At 54.1% G+C, this 16,883-nt stretch overlaps 1 protein-coding gene across 4 annotated transcripts in view; it reads right to left on the reverse strand.

The window, feature by feature from the left end:
• Positions 1-16,883, reverse strand: part of ankhd1 (ankyrin repeat and KH domain containing 1) — a 52,310-nt gene that overhangs the window by 5,012 nt on the left and 30,415 nt on the right. For all 4 annotated transcript variants that reach the window (XM_036525227.1, XM_036525226.1, XM_036525225.1 and 1 more), the window contains exons 9-29: positions 16,159-16,350; positions 15,688-15,797; positions 15,312-15,399; positions 14,850-14,977; positions 14,534-14,677; positions 14,291-14,393; positions 10,003-10,914; positions 7,884-8,017; positions 7,691-7,802; positions 7,311-7,456; positions 6,889-7,031; positions 6,583-6,796; positions 6,285-6,460; positions 5,991-6,153; positions 5,545-5,640; positions 4,794-4,910; positions 4,200-4,362; positions 3,460-3,982; positions 2,803-2,958; positions 2,212-2,361; positions 180-1,861 (exon numbers count right to left, since the gene is read on the reverse strand). In XM_036525227.1, coding sequence (XP_036381120.1) covers positions 180-1,861; positions 2,212-2,361; positions 2,803-2,958; positions 3,460-3,982; positions 4,200-4,362; positions 4,794-4,910; positions 5,545-5,640; positions 5,991-6,153; positions 6,285-6,460; positions 6,583-6,796; positions 6,889-7,031; positions 7,311-7,456; positions 7,691-7,802; positions 7,884-8,017; positions 10,003-10,914; positions 14,291-14,393; positions 14,534-14,677; positions 14,850-14,977; positions 15,312-15,399; positions 15,688-15,797; positions 16,159-16,350 — 5,652 coding nt within the window. The remainder of the gene's footprint in view (positions 1-179; positions 1,862-2,211; positions 2,362-2,802; positions 2,959-3,459; positions 3,983-4,199; positions 4,363-4,793; positions 4,911-5,544; positions 5,641-5,990; positions 6,154-6,284; positions 6,461-6,582; positions 6,797-6,888; positions 7,032-7,310; positions 7,457-7,690; positions 7,803-7,883; positions 8,018-10,002; positions 10,915-14,290; positions 14,394-14,533; positions 14,678-14,849; positions 14,978-15,311; positions 15,400-15,687; positions 15,798-16,158; positions 16,351-16,883) is intronic.

A 16,883-nucleotide genomic window follows, 5' to 3' on the forward strand; every position in this document is an offset into this window, starting at 1 on the left:
TTTGAAGTTATAACTTGTTATAATTGTTATACAAGAGGGTAGAGGAAAGCTGTCCGCAAACTGCTACCCATAATGTTTCTGCTCTGCCCACAGTAATAAATAAGGCCCTGAGACAGAGGAAACAGCAGGCGCCGCTGCAGCACTCCCGTCTGTGGCCTGCGTGGGGCACTCTCCCTCACCCATGGGGCTGCTGACGATCCTCTGGGTGGCGCAGCGGTAGCCAGGCGCCTTGGAGCCGTCGGGGGGAGGAGGGAGCACGCTCTCCATCTGGCCCACGCCCCCCATGTAGGCAGGCGGGGCACCGTAGGCCTGGTCGGGCGGGGTCCGGGTGGGCAGGTGGCACGCCCCCCACACCTGGCTGTTGCCCACCTGGCCGCCGTCGAAGATGCTGCTGAAGTGGTTGAAGAGGGCGGCGGGGCCGAAGTTGGGCGGCAACTGGGTCTTCCCGCCGTGGATGTGCACCTGGGAGCCGTTCATTACGCCGACGGCGGGGGACATCTGCAGGGAGGGCGGGGCCAGACCCGGCTGCTGCTGCTGCTTCAGGGGCTCCTGCGACACCCCTCCTCCGGGGGGCACGAACACGGAGGCCTGGTCCTGCAGAGCGCCCCCCGGTGCCAGCGGATAGAAGGGGCCGGCGGGCTGCATGCGCGGGGACACTCGGGGCGCGGGCGCGGCGAAGTGAGGTAAGGTGGCGCTGGCATGCGTGTGGGCGTGCGTGTGCGTGTGCGTGTGCACAGATGTGACGGAGGCTGCTGCCGCTGCCGGGCGGGACGAGGGCAGGCCAGAGCAGGAGGGGACCGTGGGCAGGGGCGCGGGCTCTGTGCTGGGGGCGAAGGGCAGGGGCAGCTGCTGCCGGGACTCCGGCTGCGGGGGGTGGGAGGGGAGAGCGGTGGGCGGGGCCGGGAAGGCCAAGGGACCGGCTCCATCAGACGCTCCACCCAGAACGGGCACGGCTGACTGCTCCAGAGACGGCTTCTCTTTTACGGGCGTGGCAGTGGCGCAGGGTTCGGGTTTGGGGGCTGAGAGCTGCTGTTGCTGCTGCTGTTGCGATGTAGGCAGGGCGATGGGTGGAGGGGGAGGCGGGGTTGGAGGCGTGGTGGGCGGGGCTGAGACGAGGGGGGCGGGGGAGCTGGAGGCCCGCGTGCTGCAGGCGCTGCTCACAGCGCTAGTGACCGTCTTGGGCTCAGAGGAAAACAGCTGCTTCCTGACCGAGGAAGGGGCGGGGGTGCCGGGGAGGCAGGGCGGGGCGGGGCCGGAGCTGGTGGGTGTGGGCGTGGCAGGGGCGGGGCCGCTGGGGTTGGAGGCGGCTGCGTACTCCGGGTGGGAGGCGCCCGGCCTGGGCGTGGGCGTGGCCGTGCTGGCGCCATTGTGTTTTGGAGAGCTGTTGGCGCTCCCCGGGCTGACGGGCCGCACCGGGAACGGGCCCCAGGTGTTGGGCGACGGGGAGAAGGTGCCGCCGAACTGCGCCATGGGCAGCCGAGGGTGGCGGATCTGGTGCATGGTCTGCGCGGCCAGCAGGGCGAGCTGCGGGTGGGCGTAGGCCAGGGGCAGCGAGACGAAGGGGGGCCGCACCCCGGGCGACAGGCTCTTGCCCAGCTTGCCGCCGCCCTGCTGAGGGGCGGAGGGCGAGGAGGGCTGGAAGGACACCGAGGACGACGGCACCACCGACGCCAGGCCCTTGGAGCTGGCGGCCGTGGTGCTGGTGGCCCCCGTGGAGGTGGTGAAGGTGGAGCCCACCCTGGTGTTGGTGCCGGGGGTGCGGATGTGGTTTCGGGGGATCAGGTCTTCCAGCTCTTTTGCGGGGTCCTGGATCAGGGCGTTGATCAGCTGCACAGCATGTCTCGTTGACTCCGTGCCCCCTCTGAAAACACACACCAGGGTTAGAGGGAAAAAACAAAAAAAAAATCACATGCCCACTTAAAACGACTTTCAGTTCATCACAAATACAGATGCCCTAGAAACACGGGTCATACAGAGCGCAGGACATTGAAAGGTCTCCAGGGCGGCAGTGTGGCGTAGCGGTAATGAGTACGGCTTGTAAATGAAAGGTTGCTGTTTCGATCCCCCACTGCACCACTGCCACTTGGGAAAAGTACTCAACCCACAATTAGCCTTGTGTTTCTCTGGGTAAGAGCGTCTGCTAAATGACAGTAATGCAATGTAAAAGTTCAGCCGCGGCGGGGTGAAGAGGGGACCTGGCGGAGCTGGTACCTGATGGTGATCATCCTCTCCCCGTTCTTGTCCTTCTGCTTGTCCACGTCGATGTGCGCGCCCGTCACGTCCTGGATGGCCGTGATGTTGCAGCCGCCTCTGCCCATGATCCGGGACACCACTGACGCCGGGACCGACAGCTTCTTAGACCTACAGGGCAGGACACTCCGCTCAGCGCTCTGTCCCAACGCTAAACGTCAGGGGGACAGTCCCTCACACGTGTATGTTCTGGTCCTAACCCTTATCAAATTCATAACACACTTCGAAAATGTACATTTGTACTTTTACTGTATAAATCCAAACACAGGTGAGATTGAGTGAGAATGAATGCAGCACCTGATTTTGGTCTCTGATGTGAGTAAAGGGCTTGAATAGTCTTATTCTCACACTCACTAATCTGGGAGTGTTGTCAGCCTGGTCTGACATTATTGCTCATTCAACTTGAATGGATACACCTATTTTGTATTGTGTTGGAAGGCGCTCTGGATTAGAGCGTCTGCTAAATGAATGTCATGTAACGTAAAGGAATAGCAGTGACTCGTTTCACTCATTGGTGCGAGTGCGGGGACCGTTTTTGGGGAGGACACAGACCTCCGCACCACCTCCTTCCAGCCATCCTCTCTCTTCTGGCCCCTTTTGGGACTAGTGAGGTTCATCTTGCCGTTGGGGGACACCACGGGCAGGGACATGGTCTTCAGCACCGAGGAGAAGGAGTTGGGAGTCAAGTCACTGGGGGAGTCTTGCATTCTGAGGGGAGAAACGTGCACAAGGCCGTCAGTGTGTTCATGTGCACTTCCGCAGGGACACAGATGGATCCTTCATTAAGCAAATAGTGTTGGAATAAGCAGAATAAGGGAAGTACTAGCTAACCACTTAAGGCCTCTAAGATTTATTTCCATAATGTTGGGAATAAGAATAATTCTAGAAGAAAAAATAATTCAAGGTTTTAGGCTCAGAGGCTTCAGCATGGGTCTGGCAACTAAAAGGATGGGGATTTATTCTTGTTAACAGCCCAGAAGTGATACAGAAATACATTAAGCATTTTTTCTGCTTATTTCAAAATTTTGGAATGGGACTGTGCACCTCTAAAAATCTAATCTCTTACTCCCCCTACAAAGCTACTGCAGCAGGAGGATTCAATATTACGATGTGTATTCTAACACTATGATATTACGATATATGCGTATTGTAAGCACAGCTACTTCCTGGGGCACTGAGAAGGTTCGGAGGCCTGAGAGAAACACTCACTTCTGCTGCGGTTTGGAGATGGACACGGTGACCTTGTCGTCCCGCGAGCCGTGCAGGGAGGGGCACTGTCTCTTCTCGGGGACGGGCGCGGGGTGGGAGGGGCCGGAGGGCGCGGACGTGGAGGAAGAGGAGGACGAGGAGGAGGAAGAGGAGGAGGGCAGGTCGGGCAGGTAGTTGAGCTCCTGGCTCTTGCTGCCGCTGCTGCTCTCACTGTTGCAGTCGGTGCTGTCCAGGTTGTCCGAATCGCTGTTGCCCCCCGGCGCCCCGCCCCCCCGCGGCTCCCCGTGGATCTTGTTCTTGTCGGCCTTCTGCTGCGCCAGCACCAGCTGGGGGTCCTGCAGGATGATGGGCTCGCTCGGGGAGTCCTTGGTCTTGTTCTTCTTGCTCTTGCGGTTGGCGCTGGGCGTGGCCACGGCGTTGGCCCGCTTCTTGCCGAAGGCGCAGGTGAAGGTCGGGGAGGTGGCCGAGATGCCGATGGTGGTGGTGGTGGTCGCGCTGGGGGGCTCGATGGGGACCTCTGCCTCTGCAGGGAGACGAGACAATGCAAAAGGTCAGAGGAGAGGGTCAAAGGTCATGGGGGGCCAAGGGTCACAGAGAATGAGGTCTAACATTCTCAGCTGAATTTCTCCTTAAGAGAGAGACAAACACACACGAGCGGAGACAGAAAGACACACAGAAACAGACAGAGAGAGAGACAGAGACACTCCACAATGAGAGAAACACAGGATCGGAGAGCTCACCTTCGGCAGAGTCCTTCCCCTGGTCCTGCATTTCGGAGACCTCCTTGACCTTGGCCTCCTCCTCCTCCAGCTTCCTCTTCTGCTCCTCCTTCTTCTTCTTGCGTTTCTCCTTGCGCTTCTCCCGCTTGGCCGCCAGGGCCTGCTTCTTGCTCTCCTCGCGGGACTGCGGGAGCCAAACCACAACCAGAGAATGAGAGGCAGCAAAAACAATCCTGCCTCCCGTAAAAACCTACCGGTGAATCGTGTTCAAATCTCTACAGGTATCAAATCTCATTTTTTTCTTGTGGCTTCTCTGGTGAAAGCATTATTACATGTAAGTATAATAACTAAAAATAGTACGATGTATGTTTTTGTGTATACTGTGTCTTCCTGTACCTTGAACCTGTACCTTCCTGTACCAATGGTACAATCTCAGAGAAAATTCAATTATTCCATCCCATAATGGCCAAAGATGCTCCCATCTTTGTTTCCTTCTCATTTTTGTTGAGAGGAGGGGCTGTTACTCACTGATGCCAAAATGTTCACATTGATAGAATTGACCATCTGACACATGCACTGTAATATAAGGGCGGGGCCAGGGGCAGAGTCACGCACCTTCTCCAGGTCCAGCTCCTTCAGCAGGATGCTGGCGTTCTTGTTGGCCTCGGCCGCCTGCTGGTCTTTGGCTTTGACGATGGTCTCCATGCACTGGTGACACTTCTTCAGCAGCTCCTGGGGAGACCAAACACCTGCAGTCAGACCGGGACCCACACAGAGTGCAATTATGCTTACCTCACACCCACCCCCTCCCACACCCACACCCACCCCCTCCCACACACACACACACACACACACACACACACACACACACACACACACACACACACACACACACACACCCCCACCCCCTCCCACACCCACCCACCCACACCCACACCCACCCCCTCCCACACACACACCCACCCCCTCCCACACACACACACACACACACACACACACACACGTACTGAGCTTACATCTCACACCAATATACACACAGCACTCTTCCTACAAACACACACACACACACACAACACATGTACCACTTGTCTTACAAACACCAACAAACCACCCTAACGACTGCCCTAAACACACACACACACACATGCAGCACACCTCTTACACACACTCTCACTCTCACATGGCTCTCACTGCTCTGCCCCGACACACACATTTACATCTACATACCTCCAACGCAGCCACCTGAACAGGCATGTTCATGGCCAGCTCTATGTGCAGCTGGGCTTGCTCTCTGCCCAGGTAAAGGAGCACCTGAGTGAGTGAGCTGCGATTGGCCGATGTCAGGCATGCTGGTATGGGGACTCACCTTATCGGCAATGGTGGCAATGTATCTCATGCACTCAATGTCAGAGGGGAACTGGTTGACTTCCTTCACCAGGTACTGCACCACCTTCACGTGACCCTGCGCACAGAGGTTAAAGGTTAGCGGGTTTTTGGAGAGGGTGAACTGGGCGCAGGTGTGTGCATGGAGGAGGTGCAGGAGTGAACTGGGCACGGGTGTGTGTATAGAGGAAGAGCAGGAGGAGTGAACCGGGCACGGGTGTGTGTATAGAGGAGGAGGAGGAGGACTGAACTGGGCACAGGTGTGTGTATAGAGGAGGAGGAGCAGGAGGAGTGAACTGGGCACGGGTGTGTGTATAGAGGAGGAAGAGCAGGAGGAGTGAACCGGGCACGGGTGTGTGTATAGAGGAGGAGGAGCAGGAGGAGTGAACTGGGCACAGGTGTGTGTACAGGTGTGCTTCGCGGTGTTACCTTGCGGAACGCCGCCATGAGCGGAGTGATCTTGCGGTTGTCGGCGGCGTCCACATCTGCGCCTGCCTGCACCAGCAGCTGCACCACGTCAAAGTGCCCCCCATTGGCCGCCAGCCACAGTGGCGTGTTCCCCTTCTTATTGCGCACGTCGATGTGGGCTCCTCTGCGGGGGGGGGCAGGAAGGGCAAGGGTTAAAGTAAAGGGAATGACATTTAAACGAGTGAACAAACCGCCTGGCACTTCACAGCGAAGGACACCAGACCGGCGCTCAGTGGCCAGGTATGCCAGACACACCTGTTGATGAGCAGCTCGCAGAACTTGTAGTGGCCCTTGTCGGCAGCGATGGTGAGGGCGGTGTCCCGGGACGAGGGGACCGGGGGAGCGTTCACGTCTGCGCCCTTGTCCAGCAGCACGCGGCCCACCTCGGCGTAGCCTCCTGACGCTGCCTCCATGAGGGGGGTGAGCCCGGTCTGAGGGGGAGAGGAGCCAGAGGTAAAATTGTAACCTGTAAGCGGCTCTGGATAAGATCATCTGCTAAATGACGATAATGTAATGTGATGTAATGTAATGAAATGTAATGTTCGGCGCTCACCTTGGCCCGGTGCTCCACGTTGGCCTTGCGGTCCAGCAGCAGGCTGACCACCTCGGCGCGGCCCTGGAAGCAGGCCAGCGTCAGCGCCGTGTTGCGGTTGGTCTCGATCTGCGCGTTGATGTCCGAGCCCATGTCCAGCAGCAGCTTGACCGCGGGGACGTGGCCGTTCATGGCGGCCAGCATCAGCGGGGAGATGCCCAGCTTGCTGCCGGTCCTGCGTGGGGGGGACAGACACACAGCGTCAGGGACAGACAGACAGACAGACGGACGCATAGGGGTCGGGGGCAGAGGGGCAGGACACCCTACCTGGAGTTGATCTCGGCGCCGGCATTGAGCAGGATCTTGATGATGTTGACGTAGCCCCCTGAGGCGGCCAGGCTGAGGGGGGTGTAGTCCGACACGTTGCGGTGCTCCTTATTGGCCCCACGAAGCAGCAGCAGTTCCACCACCTGTGACACACAGGCACCTGAGTCCACATACATACACACACACACACACATTCCCCATCCCACCACCATATGGGACAGCTGCTCCGTTGGGGAGGCATTCTGAGAGCTTGTATTTTAAGCCTCAGTTATGAGTCTCACCTAGAGCCTCTGAGTGAAACTGCACTGGGGTGAGATATTGGGGGGGCACAGCCTGTCAACAGTAGAGGTTTAGCAAACTCATCCAGCAGGTGGTGCACTTTTGGGTTTTTGGGGAAGTCAGTGTTTTTGAGCGACGGGTACCTCTTGTCGGCCCCCTGAACAGGCCAGGGAGAGGGGTGTGTCTTTGGTTCTCTCAGACTGGGCCTCGATGTCGCCCCCTTTGTCCAGCAGGATCTCCACAACCCCCACATGGCCAGCCGTGGCAGCCAGGATCAGAGGAGTGAAGCCTGGGGAGGGACAGAGGAAGGGGGGGGGTTAGAGGGAGCACACCAACACCAGTACACTCTCTCTCCAGGTACGTCTATTTATGATTCTTACACTAGAAGAGCTGTACCTGTATGATGAGGTTGACAGAGTGAGAGCAAGTGTGTGTGCCTGTTGTTATTCTTACACTAGCAGAGTTGCAGCAGTGTATGTGTACGTGTACGTGTACATATGTGTGCACGCGCGCGTGTTCGCACCCTTCTTGTCCCGGTGCTCAATGTTGGCCCCGCGGGCGATCAGCACGGACACCAGCTCCTCGTGGCCCCCGGCACAGGCCAGCGTCAGCGCCGTGTCGTGGTTGCTCTCCGTCTGCGGCACACACACAGAGCGTCAGACACAGAGCGTCAGACACGACCAGAGTCACGGGGGGTGTGGTAGGGGTGTCCTTACATGAGCGTCGATGTCCACAGAGGGGTATAGCGGAAGCATGGAGGGGGGGGAGACGGCGGCGCCGGAGGTCTGCGTGGAAGGCTGGGGGGTGGGCGAGGTCGTAGTGTTCAACATAGGCACTCTGCTGCTCACCGCTGCAGGACACAGAGAGAGACACGCGTTACAGGGAGTCTCCATCGCATCACGTCCTGCCGTCTCAGGACCAGGATTCACATACTTTTGGGCAGGAGATTCATGTGCAACACACCTCAAAGTGGTTCATTCACAGGTATTCACAGTAAACTTCATCTCTGCACTGGCAAGGGTACACACAGTTCCTATTATGTTCTTTAAAAACAGTAATTCTACATCTGTAACAGGCTGGGTCTCATACTATAAGGGGTAAGCCATGGAAAACATATTCGCTAACTAAGTTGGTTTTAGGCTTGTGAAGTTGGGGAAGCCCTGGAGTAACAGGCTGTCACCAGGACGTAAACTCCCAAGCTGTCCCAGGACCAGATGGGAACTGACACGGCTCTCCCTGTGGATTCGGGCTGCCTCTGAGACCCAGGCCACAGGGCATGCAGCCAACCCACAGAAACAGCTCCCAGCCTGCTGTCTGGGGCAGGCTACCACAGTCACTGTACTCAAGATCTCCTGGATATTTACACTGACAGTCATTAAGCTTGCTTGTGTAAACTAAGGGTTAATTCCAGTAGTGGATTAGTGCTGTAACGTTAGATTCCATTTCTTCAGATTTCAAAATGCATCTGTAATACTAACTCAGGCATTTTAAGTGAATGTACAGAAAAAAACCCTTAAAATGAAATAAAAATATATATATATATACACACATTTACCCTGGACACTTCATGAGACAGAGAAAGTACAGAGAAACTACATAGTCATTACCCCCACAATACCCCACAACCTGACTGCACAACAGCAGAGGTAACCATGAACAACCTTAAACTTTCAAGATGCTGGCAACCAAAACCTCTAGCGACAGGAAGTCAAAAATAACAAATGAATCATGGAAAAACACAAGAACTTCCTCAATTAAGAGGTCAACGAACTTTTCTGAGTGTCCCTGCAGGGAAAGCCATAATACGCCTTAGTAGGCCATGGCTTCACTCATTCACACGCACACTGGTTTAGGAAGTAGCCAGATGTTCCGCCCCTCCCTCTCAAACTTTCTAGGACCTCCTCCAGAGAAAGAAGATTCCAGCCGCCCTGAACTCTGTATCGACTGCTAATCTTAATACAGGTAATAGTCATTCAGGATTTGAAAGGTCTCCAAATTCCTGGTGACAGATGTCAAACCACCCCCTAGTGTCCAACCTGAGTCAAAGCATAGCTCTGCGATACTCCCAGTTTTTTTCTTCCTGTGTTACTTCCTTTGAATCTTTCAGCTTTCAAAATATGTGAAAGAGGGAAATTCAAAGTAAAGGAAGAAGTCTGGGAGAGAGAGGAAACTAATTATTAATTTTCATGCAGCGTAAGGGAATACACTGGTTTCAGACTGTTAATGCAGCTGTCCCTGAGATTAGCACAAGGGCTGCACACTAGGAGCTTAAGACAATACTACGGGGACACAAGCAAAGAGGAAGCATGTGTCCAGATGGGGTGGTTTACATACACACATATTCAAATATTAGCACAACAAATCCATCAGCCAGTCACCACATGGTAATTTGGCTTCTGAGAGATGGAGACAGCACGCCCATAATGCGCAGCATAAAAGGGTGTCTGTTTGCCTTCATGGGCGCAGGACATTGAATGAAATCGAGTTAGGGTACACAAGCATGAGGCTTTTTGTGATCACTTGGCTGGGGACAGGGGGGAGTGGGGCAGGGCAGCAGGGAATGGCCCCACACTGTCCACTTTGGGGCTTTAGGTCCTGTCTCTGTGTACCATGCCACCTTATGGCCACTCCTGCTCCATCGTCATGGTTACAGTGTGTGCTACACTCTTATCAATCCCCATAACCTCAAAACCATCAAAGGAAAAAAAAATGTTTTTTGGGGGAGAGGGGCAGGGGGGGCATGACCACTACTGAGAAGCAGCAAAAAGAAAAAAAGAAAAAAGAAAATAAATTAAAAAAAAAAAAATTAAAAAGTCAGTGTATTTGACAACACACCTGCCATGATGTCGTCCAGCGTGTCTGTGAGCGTCTGGGCGGGCGTGGCCACCATGAGGCCGTCGGTGGCCTGGGTGAGGAGGCCTGGGCCCAGCATCTGCTGGCTCACCAGCACCCTCTGCAGGTCAGGGCTGGCACTGCCGGGGTAGTCGGCGCTGCCAAAGTCGGTGGACTGCTGTGCAGCCAACGGCTGGATGGGGACGAAGCCCGTCTGCGTCGGGGGGGCAGGGGGCTGGCCGTGCGTCTGCGGGGGGGGCGGGGGCGGGGGCTGCTGCGCCTCCCGATACAGGATGGTGTCCACCTGCGGCAGCTTGGTGTAGTCGTCCTCTTCCTCCTCCTCATCCTCCTCCTCGTCGTCCTCCTCCTCGTCGTCATCGTCGTCGTCCTCGTCATCCTCTTCCTCGTCCTCCTCCGCAGGGGGCGCCCGCCGGCTGCCGCCGTCCTCGGGGTCGCCGCCCTCCCCGTCGCCGTCGGAGCCGGGCCGGGCGGGGTGCGGCGGAGGGGCCGCCGCCCCGGGCCCCGTCCCCGCGCCGCCCCCGGCCCCCGGGGGCCCCTTGGCCTCCATGTACTCTTTGGTGAACTGCTGCTGCGTCTTGAGCTGCAGCTGCCGCTCCACCTTCTGCAGCTCCTTCAGGATCTTCTTCTTCTTCTGCACCTGCTCCTCGCGGCTCTTCTTCAGCTCCTCGATCTTGTCTTTGGTGAGCGGCTCGCCCTGGATGAGCTCCAGCGACTGCAGCTGGGCCTTCTCGATGGCGCTGATGCGCTGGCCCAGCTCGTTCAGCTTGCCCTCCGTCTCCTCCACGATGCACTCCAGCGGCTGGTACGGGTGGAAGGGGGGCAGCAGGTCCGCGTCCGGCCCGCCCGCAGTGACGCCGCCCGCCTGCAGGGGGCCCGGCCTTTGCTTGGACGCACCTAAGCACAACGGGACAACACAAGACCGGTTGTGGGAAGGAAATTAAAATAAGAAAAAAAATAATAATAATAAAAGAAAATAACTAAAAGGAAGGTCAGCCGGGCACGTGAGGTGGGGTTGGGGGGGTGTAAAAACAAAATGTGTCCGTGCAAAAAAAAAATAAATAAATAACAGGGACAATGAAAAATATGAATGGGGTATTAACAAACAAACCACTTGACGGTTAAATTGAGGTGGGCCGCAGGAAATGGGTCCTGTGACAACACAAAAGGGGGACAGGAAAACGAGGACCGGGCGGGACGTCCTGGGGATGGCACTGTGCCCCCGAGGACGCCCTCGCCCAAAAACACAAGCACCTCCTCAAAGGGGAACTGCCAGTCACCCGACTCATTCCGTCACCACACCTACCGTGGGCTCTGACCAAAACCACCTCACAATAACCCGTCACCTCTTCGTTGGTACTTTGTGCTGAAACAATCCGCTAAGTGGAAAACACTTCACTAGAAACGCGGGAGGAAATGGTTTGGGACAATTCCAGTCTGTGGGACGGATATCTATCACACCATAAACAAACAAGCCCATCGTCTCCAAGTCACGCCACAAAACCATGGGCTGTACAAGCACCTTCGCTGTAGATTTAAAACTCTTGAAGTTTTGGGGCCAAGTAAGTGTTAAATTAAGCGTGCTACCTTATCAGTTTATACAAGTTAAACCCTTTACACTACCCTCTCTTGTAAAAATCTTTTCACAACATAGTATCCAACTTTTGGGGAAAAAAATCAGGTGAACTCAACATGATGTTAAGTTTATATCTGCATCATATGGGCCTTGGCAAATCAATATATTTGAATTCTAATATTCTAAAATGAGCAGCTGAATAAACAGTCTTAGCCTGCTGAGGGCTGTGGGGAGTTACAGACAAGCTTCCAACTTTTCAGACTTCCACACGCTCAGCCCTGTGCTTAACCCTGCTGTTCAGTGGAAACAACCTGTGAGGTTCATTGGCTTATTTTAATAATCTCAGCCGTAGCAGTATGGGCCAAGCCACACGCAGGCCATCGTTAACCTCCTATCTCAAACAGAGAAGGCAGATGCTTGGTCTAAGGCTGAGAAGTCCTTAAATGCTTCTGTCCTGTAACTGTAACTGGTATCTTATGTCAAGGTCAGTCCCACTTCAGTCCCAGAGTCAGAGCAAAACTGACCAGGAACTGATCAGTCTCAGTTCTAGGATAAGGGCAAACAACCAGCATTCAGGCTCAGTATCCTCTGAGGTTTGGGGGAAACTGACCTGGGGTCAGAGCCAGTAGTGTGTTTTTTTTTTAGGGTAACACTATTATTTTTGTTCGGTAGAACAACCTCCAGCACAGCTCAGAGTTATGGATCACATCAATTCAAAATACTTCATAGTCATTCATAGTACGACCGAAGAAAAAGCTGTTTCAGGACAAAGCCATGGCCAAACATGTCAGTATGTAACTGCTGCTATATTGATTTTTTTTTTGGCACTGAATCAAGAGCAAAAAAAAAATTGGTTGGTAGCTATAGTTACTGTATGTGTTCATTGTACAAAGAGCATTAAAATGGCCATTACTTCACTCTTATAATAGAGAACGAAGCTCGCTATTCCTTGTGGCCATACTCAGATCTCTCTCACATCTGTAGTTTGCACAACTGAAGTCGGGAGTTTGGAAATATTACATCGATCTTCAGCTACTGCTTACAGAAGATACTGACCAGTGTACGCACTCCATTTTAACATGACTTACACTGGAGAGTTACGGTGGGGCAGGAAGCGAACGCATTAAGGGGAATATTTATGACAAGGAAAATATTTACACATCGCCCTCGAGTCGCAGAAAAACTGCCCTTTCGCCTGCCTCTGCCTCACTGCTACCTTGGATCCAAAAAAGACATTTTCTTCATAACAGCACTTCTCTCGGAGTTAATGCTGATGGTGAACCACGAGGTTTGCCAGCTGCTCCTTTCTGGGCTTTAGAGTGCTAGGGCATGGATCAAGGAAGAGGAGCAGTCAAATTAAACTAGAGTTTTTATTTCAAAGGACTGTAGGATTGATGCCACAAATGCACAGCCAATCATGCTGTCATTCGTTATTTCTTGTCTCATCAACTTAAGTCTCTGCAGATTAAACTGGGCCCCTTGAAATTCACTTAGCTACGCTCCACCTGTAAGAATCAGCTGATGAATAATTAGTCGTTCATATATAACGTTATTATATAAATGACGTTAATATACATACGATTATATTACTTGTATTACTAGTTTTTTCTTTTACACGTAGTATCGCCATGTTTTTTGGATTCTGTGATGTACAGTTGTGTGTGCACTTGGCTTCCCTTCACAAGTTAGCTTGTGGTAGGGCTTGAATAGTGCTGTGCTCACACTCATTGGTCTGGGAGTGTTGTTAGCCTGGTCTGACACTGTTGCTCATTCAACGTGAATGGATACACCTCTGTTCTCATGTGCTGGAAGCTGCTCTAGACAAGAGTGTCTGCTAAATGACTGACTGCAATGAATCAGTGTAATGATGTTGCAATACTGACTGAAGCTGCCAATTCTCTCAGAGCTCCACTACACTTGCGACCGAAACGAACATGCCTAGCGTGACATCACAAAAGAGGGCTTCATTCTGAGACGAACACAGAGCTCCTGTAGGGAAACGGTTACCGTGGTTTCAGGCCTTACTTCCTGCCTTACCAAAGAACGGCCGCCCTCTGTGTTTGGTTTGGATGGGTAGAGGGAAACAGCTGACTTTGGAACATGACGAATGAAAAACAAAAACACACACACACAAGGGGAAGAAGTGCAAGTCCTCCATGAAACCAAAGAGTGAACCACGCCGAGTGCCGCGAGAGACGGAACGTTCAGACACAGAACACGGAACCGGGACAGAGGAACAAGAACCTGGTCTCCTCTGGCGGATCCCGCCGACTCGAGAGGAACTCGAGACCCCTGTGCCTCCAAACAGAGATACATGGCATTCTGGCATGTGGGAAGCATTTCAACTTCAAGTTTTTACCTCACTGGGAAAAAAAGGGGAAATATCGTGCTGAGGGAGGACAGGGAAATGAGCTCTGCTGTGAAAGGGCAGCGGAGCAGCCAGTGTCAGCAGGGCCACCTCACGCTGCCCAGCACCACAGAGTTTTCCCGTGTCCAGGTGAACTCTGAAAACCCTCTTTGCTTAGGTGCGCAAACACCTCTTACACACAAGAGGCACAGAACCTGCCTCTCTCAGGCTGCAGGAGAGAGCTCTGAAACCAGCTTGCTTTGTCTTCTGCCTGTTCTTTCAGGTAGAAAGGGAGGATGTGCACACAGACAGACAGACAGGCAAACAGACACACTGAACAATCCACTGACCTTTGATTGCGACTGGCGGGGGGGCCGTGTGGGTGGAGGGCACTCTGTCAGGCTCCTGGGGGGGCACCACCATGGCCAGGGCTTGGAATGGAACTCGAGGAACCTGCGCGGGATGGGGAGGAAAGAAAAGAGAGTTGCACATAGGAACGACATCACTGTGACATCACTTCCACCCAACCAAAACCCCTCCCGCAGGCCTAAGGGACGGAGGCGGAGGTGGAGCCACAGGGGATGCGTGCTCACCTGAGACGTATCGTGGGAGGGGGGTGTGAGCTGGGACAGGTCGGGCGCGGGAACGGAGAGGATGTTGTTTGGGTAGTCTAGCAGGTAGGAGACCACGTTGGTGTGACCGCCCTTAGCAGCTTCAATGAGCATGGTCGAACCGTCCTGCAGGGAGAGAGAGAGAAAGGCGAGAGAGAGACCACGGGGTACGGTTATGTTCACACATTCAAACACCGCAGCGGAAACGTTCACGTTCGCCTGATGGCGGCGACGCTTGTCATGTGAACCAGAGGAAGAGAGAGGAGGGAGAGGGTCGAAGGGGCGGCGACGGTCACACCTTCAGTCTGTGGGTGGGGTCCGCTCCGTGGGCCAGCAGCAGCTCCACCACAGCCAGGTGGCCCCCCGCACAGGCCAGTGACACCACCGTGTGGTCGTTGTTGGCTGTGGCTCTGTTCACATTTGCACCTGCAGGGGCGAAATCAAACAGCCTATGACGTTACACTTATACTTCAATATTCAGTACTTTAGATTTCAGAGAGACCTCACCGCACCAAAGGTTTGTACAGTGAAAAGGCTAACGCTAAACTCTTGAGTTCCCAGCTGATTCAGCATTTCGATGCTTTGGAGTAGTCACAGGACAGCTCTTACACATGGATGATGCCTAATGGTTTACTTCAGGGTAATACACAGGCACAGCACGCAGGTTTTACAGATTGAATATAGCCGCAGCATTTGCTAGCTGCTGTAGGTCCCCAGCCAATGGGAGTGAAGACGTGTGAAGGGGGCGGGACAAACGCACCTTTGCTGATCAGGAACTGTACAGTACACAGGTGTCCCGCTCTGGCAGCTTTCATCAACGGCGTTCTGCCTCCTTCAGACTCGTGTTCCTGTAGGACACACACAGCCTCCATCAGTCCATACAGACACACACAAAGGAAGAAGGAACACAGTCCGTACAAGCGCACACACACCGGAGGAAGGACACAGTCCACGCAGAATTAAATTAGTCAGGTTTGGGTGGTGGCGTTCTACAGTCTAACTGCAGCAATGGAAGGGGATGGAGACTGAAAGCCGGCAGGAAACGGGAAGACAAAACATCATGGAAAGAGAGGGAGAGAGGAGGTCTGTGAAGACGAAGGGAGATATGAGGGAGGGAGAGCGAGGCGAGGCTGTACCAGATCAGCCCCGGTCTGCAGCAGCACGTCCGCGACGTCCGTGTGTCCGTTCTCGCAGGCGTATGTCAGCGCTGTGTCCCCTGTCGCCGTGGTAGCGTGAACGTTCGCCCCTGGAGACGAGAGCAGGACATGAGCTCACCTCACCAGAGGCATTACTGCATGTTCACTGACAGCTCCATATTAAAACGTCCAGCCAAGTCTACTAAGCTATGTCTAAATTACAACTGCTTTAACGACTATAAGTTTTGTTTTTCCATCCTTTTCCAAAGTACATCACTCTTTACCTTACTGATTTAGCCAACAGGAAATTTACTGAAACCATGAACAGGAAGTACTTCTGTCAGGGTCGTAACAGGAGTGGCACAGCCAGGCTTTGAACCTGGCTTCAAGTCCCAGCTCCTCCGAGCCCCTCGCTGCCCTGCTATCATTCTGACAGTCAGCGGTGACGCGGCGGTACAGCGCAGGCCTCACCTGCGGCCAGCAGGTACTTGACGAGCTCCAGGTGGCCCTCCTGCGCAGCCTCCATGAGCGGCGTGGAGCAGCCCAGCTCGATGTCTGCCCCCGCCTTGATCAGGAAGTCGGCCACCTCCAGGAAGCCGCCGCAGCAGGCCAGCGTAAGGGCCGTCTCCTGCGTCTCCTCCGTCTGGGCGTTGATGTTGGCACCTGGGGGCCCGGGGAGAACAGAGTCACCGTGACAACCTGTCTGAGATTGCACGCCCTCGCCCCTTTGACTCAGCTCCTCTCAAGGGCTCCCTCTAGTGGCCATTTTGTGAATCTAAAACACACACTGCCTCGCAGATGCTGTATCTGACAGATTTGTTTTGATGCGGTCAAATCCAGTGCAGAGGAAGATCAGCAATTCGAAGAAAAGCAAAATAGACATAATCTGTCCTGGGTGAAAATGTAAAACCAGCACACCTCCAATTTCTCAGATATAGTCACAGACAGAAATAGAGGAACAGGCAAACTGCAATACCATCAGGGCGAGGGTAAAACCCTGGCCAACAATGCCCCAAAAGCCCCAGGATCCTCAGTCTGCATATTAAGACTATTCTGGTGTCACAACTGCTGTATTATAAGTGTTATGCCAATGTTACCTTTTCCACTGCTATTATCCAGGAATCTCTCCACTGGCTCTTCCCGGGATCTGGGAATAATTTACGTTTTTTTCCCCCAAACTGAGCTGGGTTTTCAGG

This window comes from Megalops cyprinoides, chromosome 3 (genome assembly GCF_013368585.1).
Source record: "Megalops cyprinoides isolate fMegCyp1 chromosome 3, fMegCyp1.pri, whole genome shotgun sequence".
NCBI lineage: Eukaryota > Metazoa > Chordata > Actinopteri > Elopiformes > Megalopidae > Megalops > Megalops cyprinoides.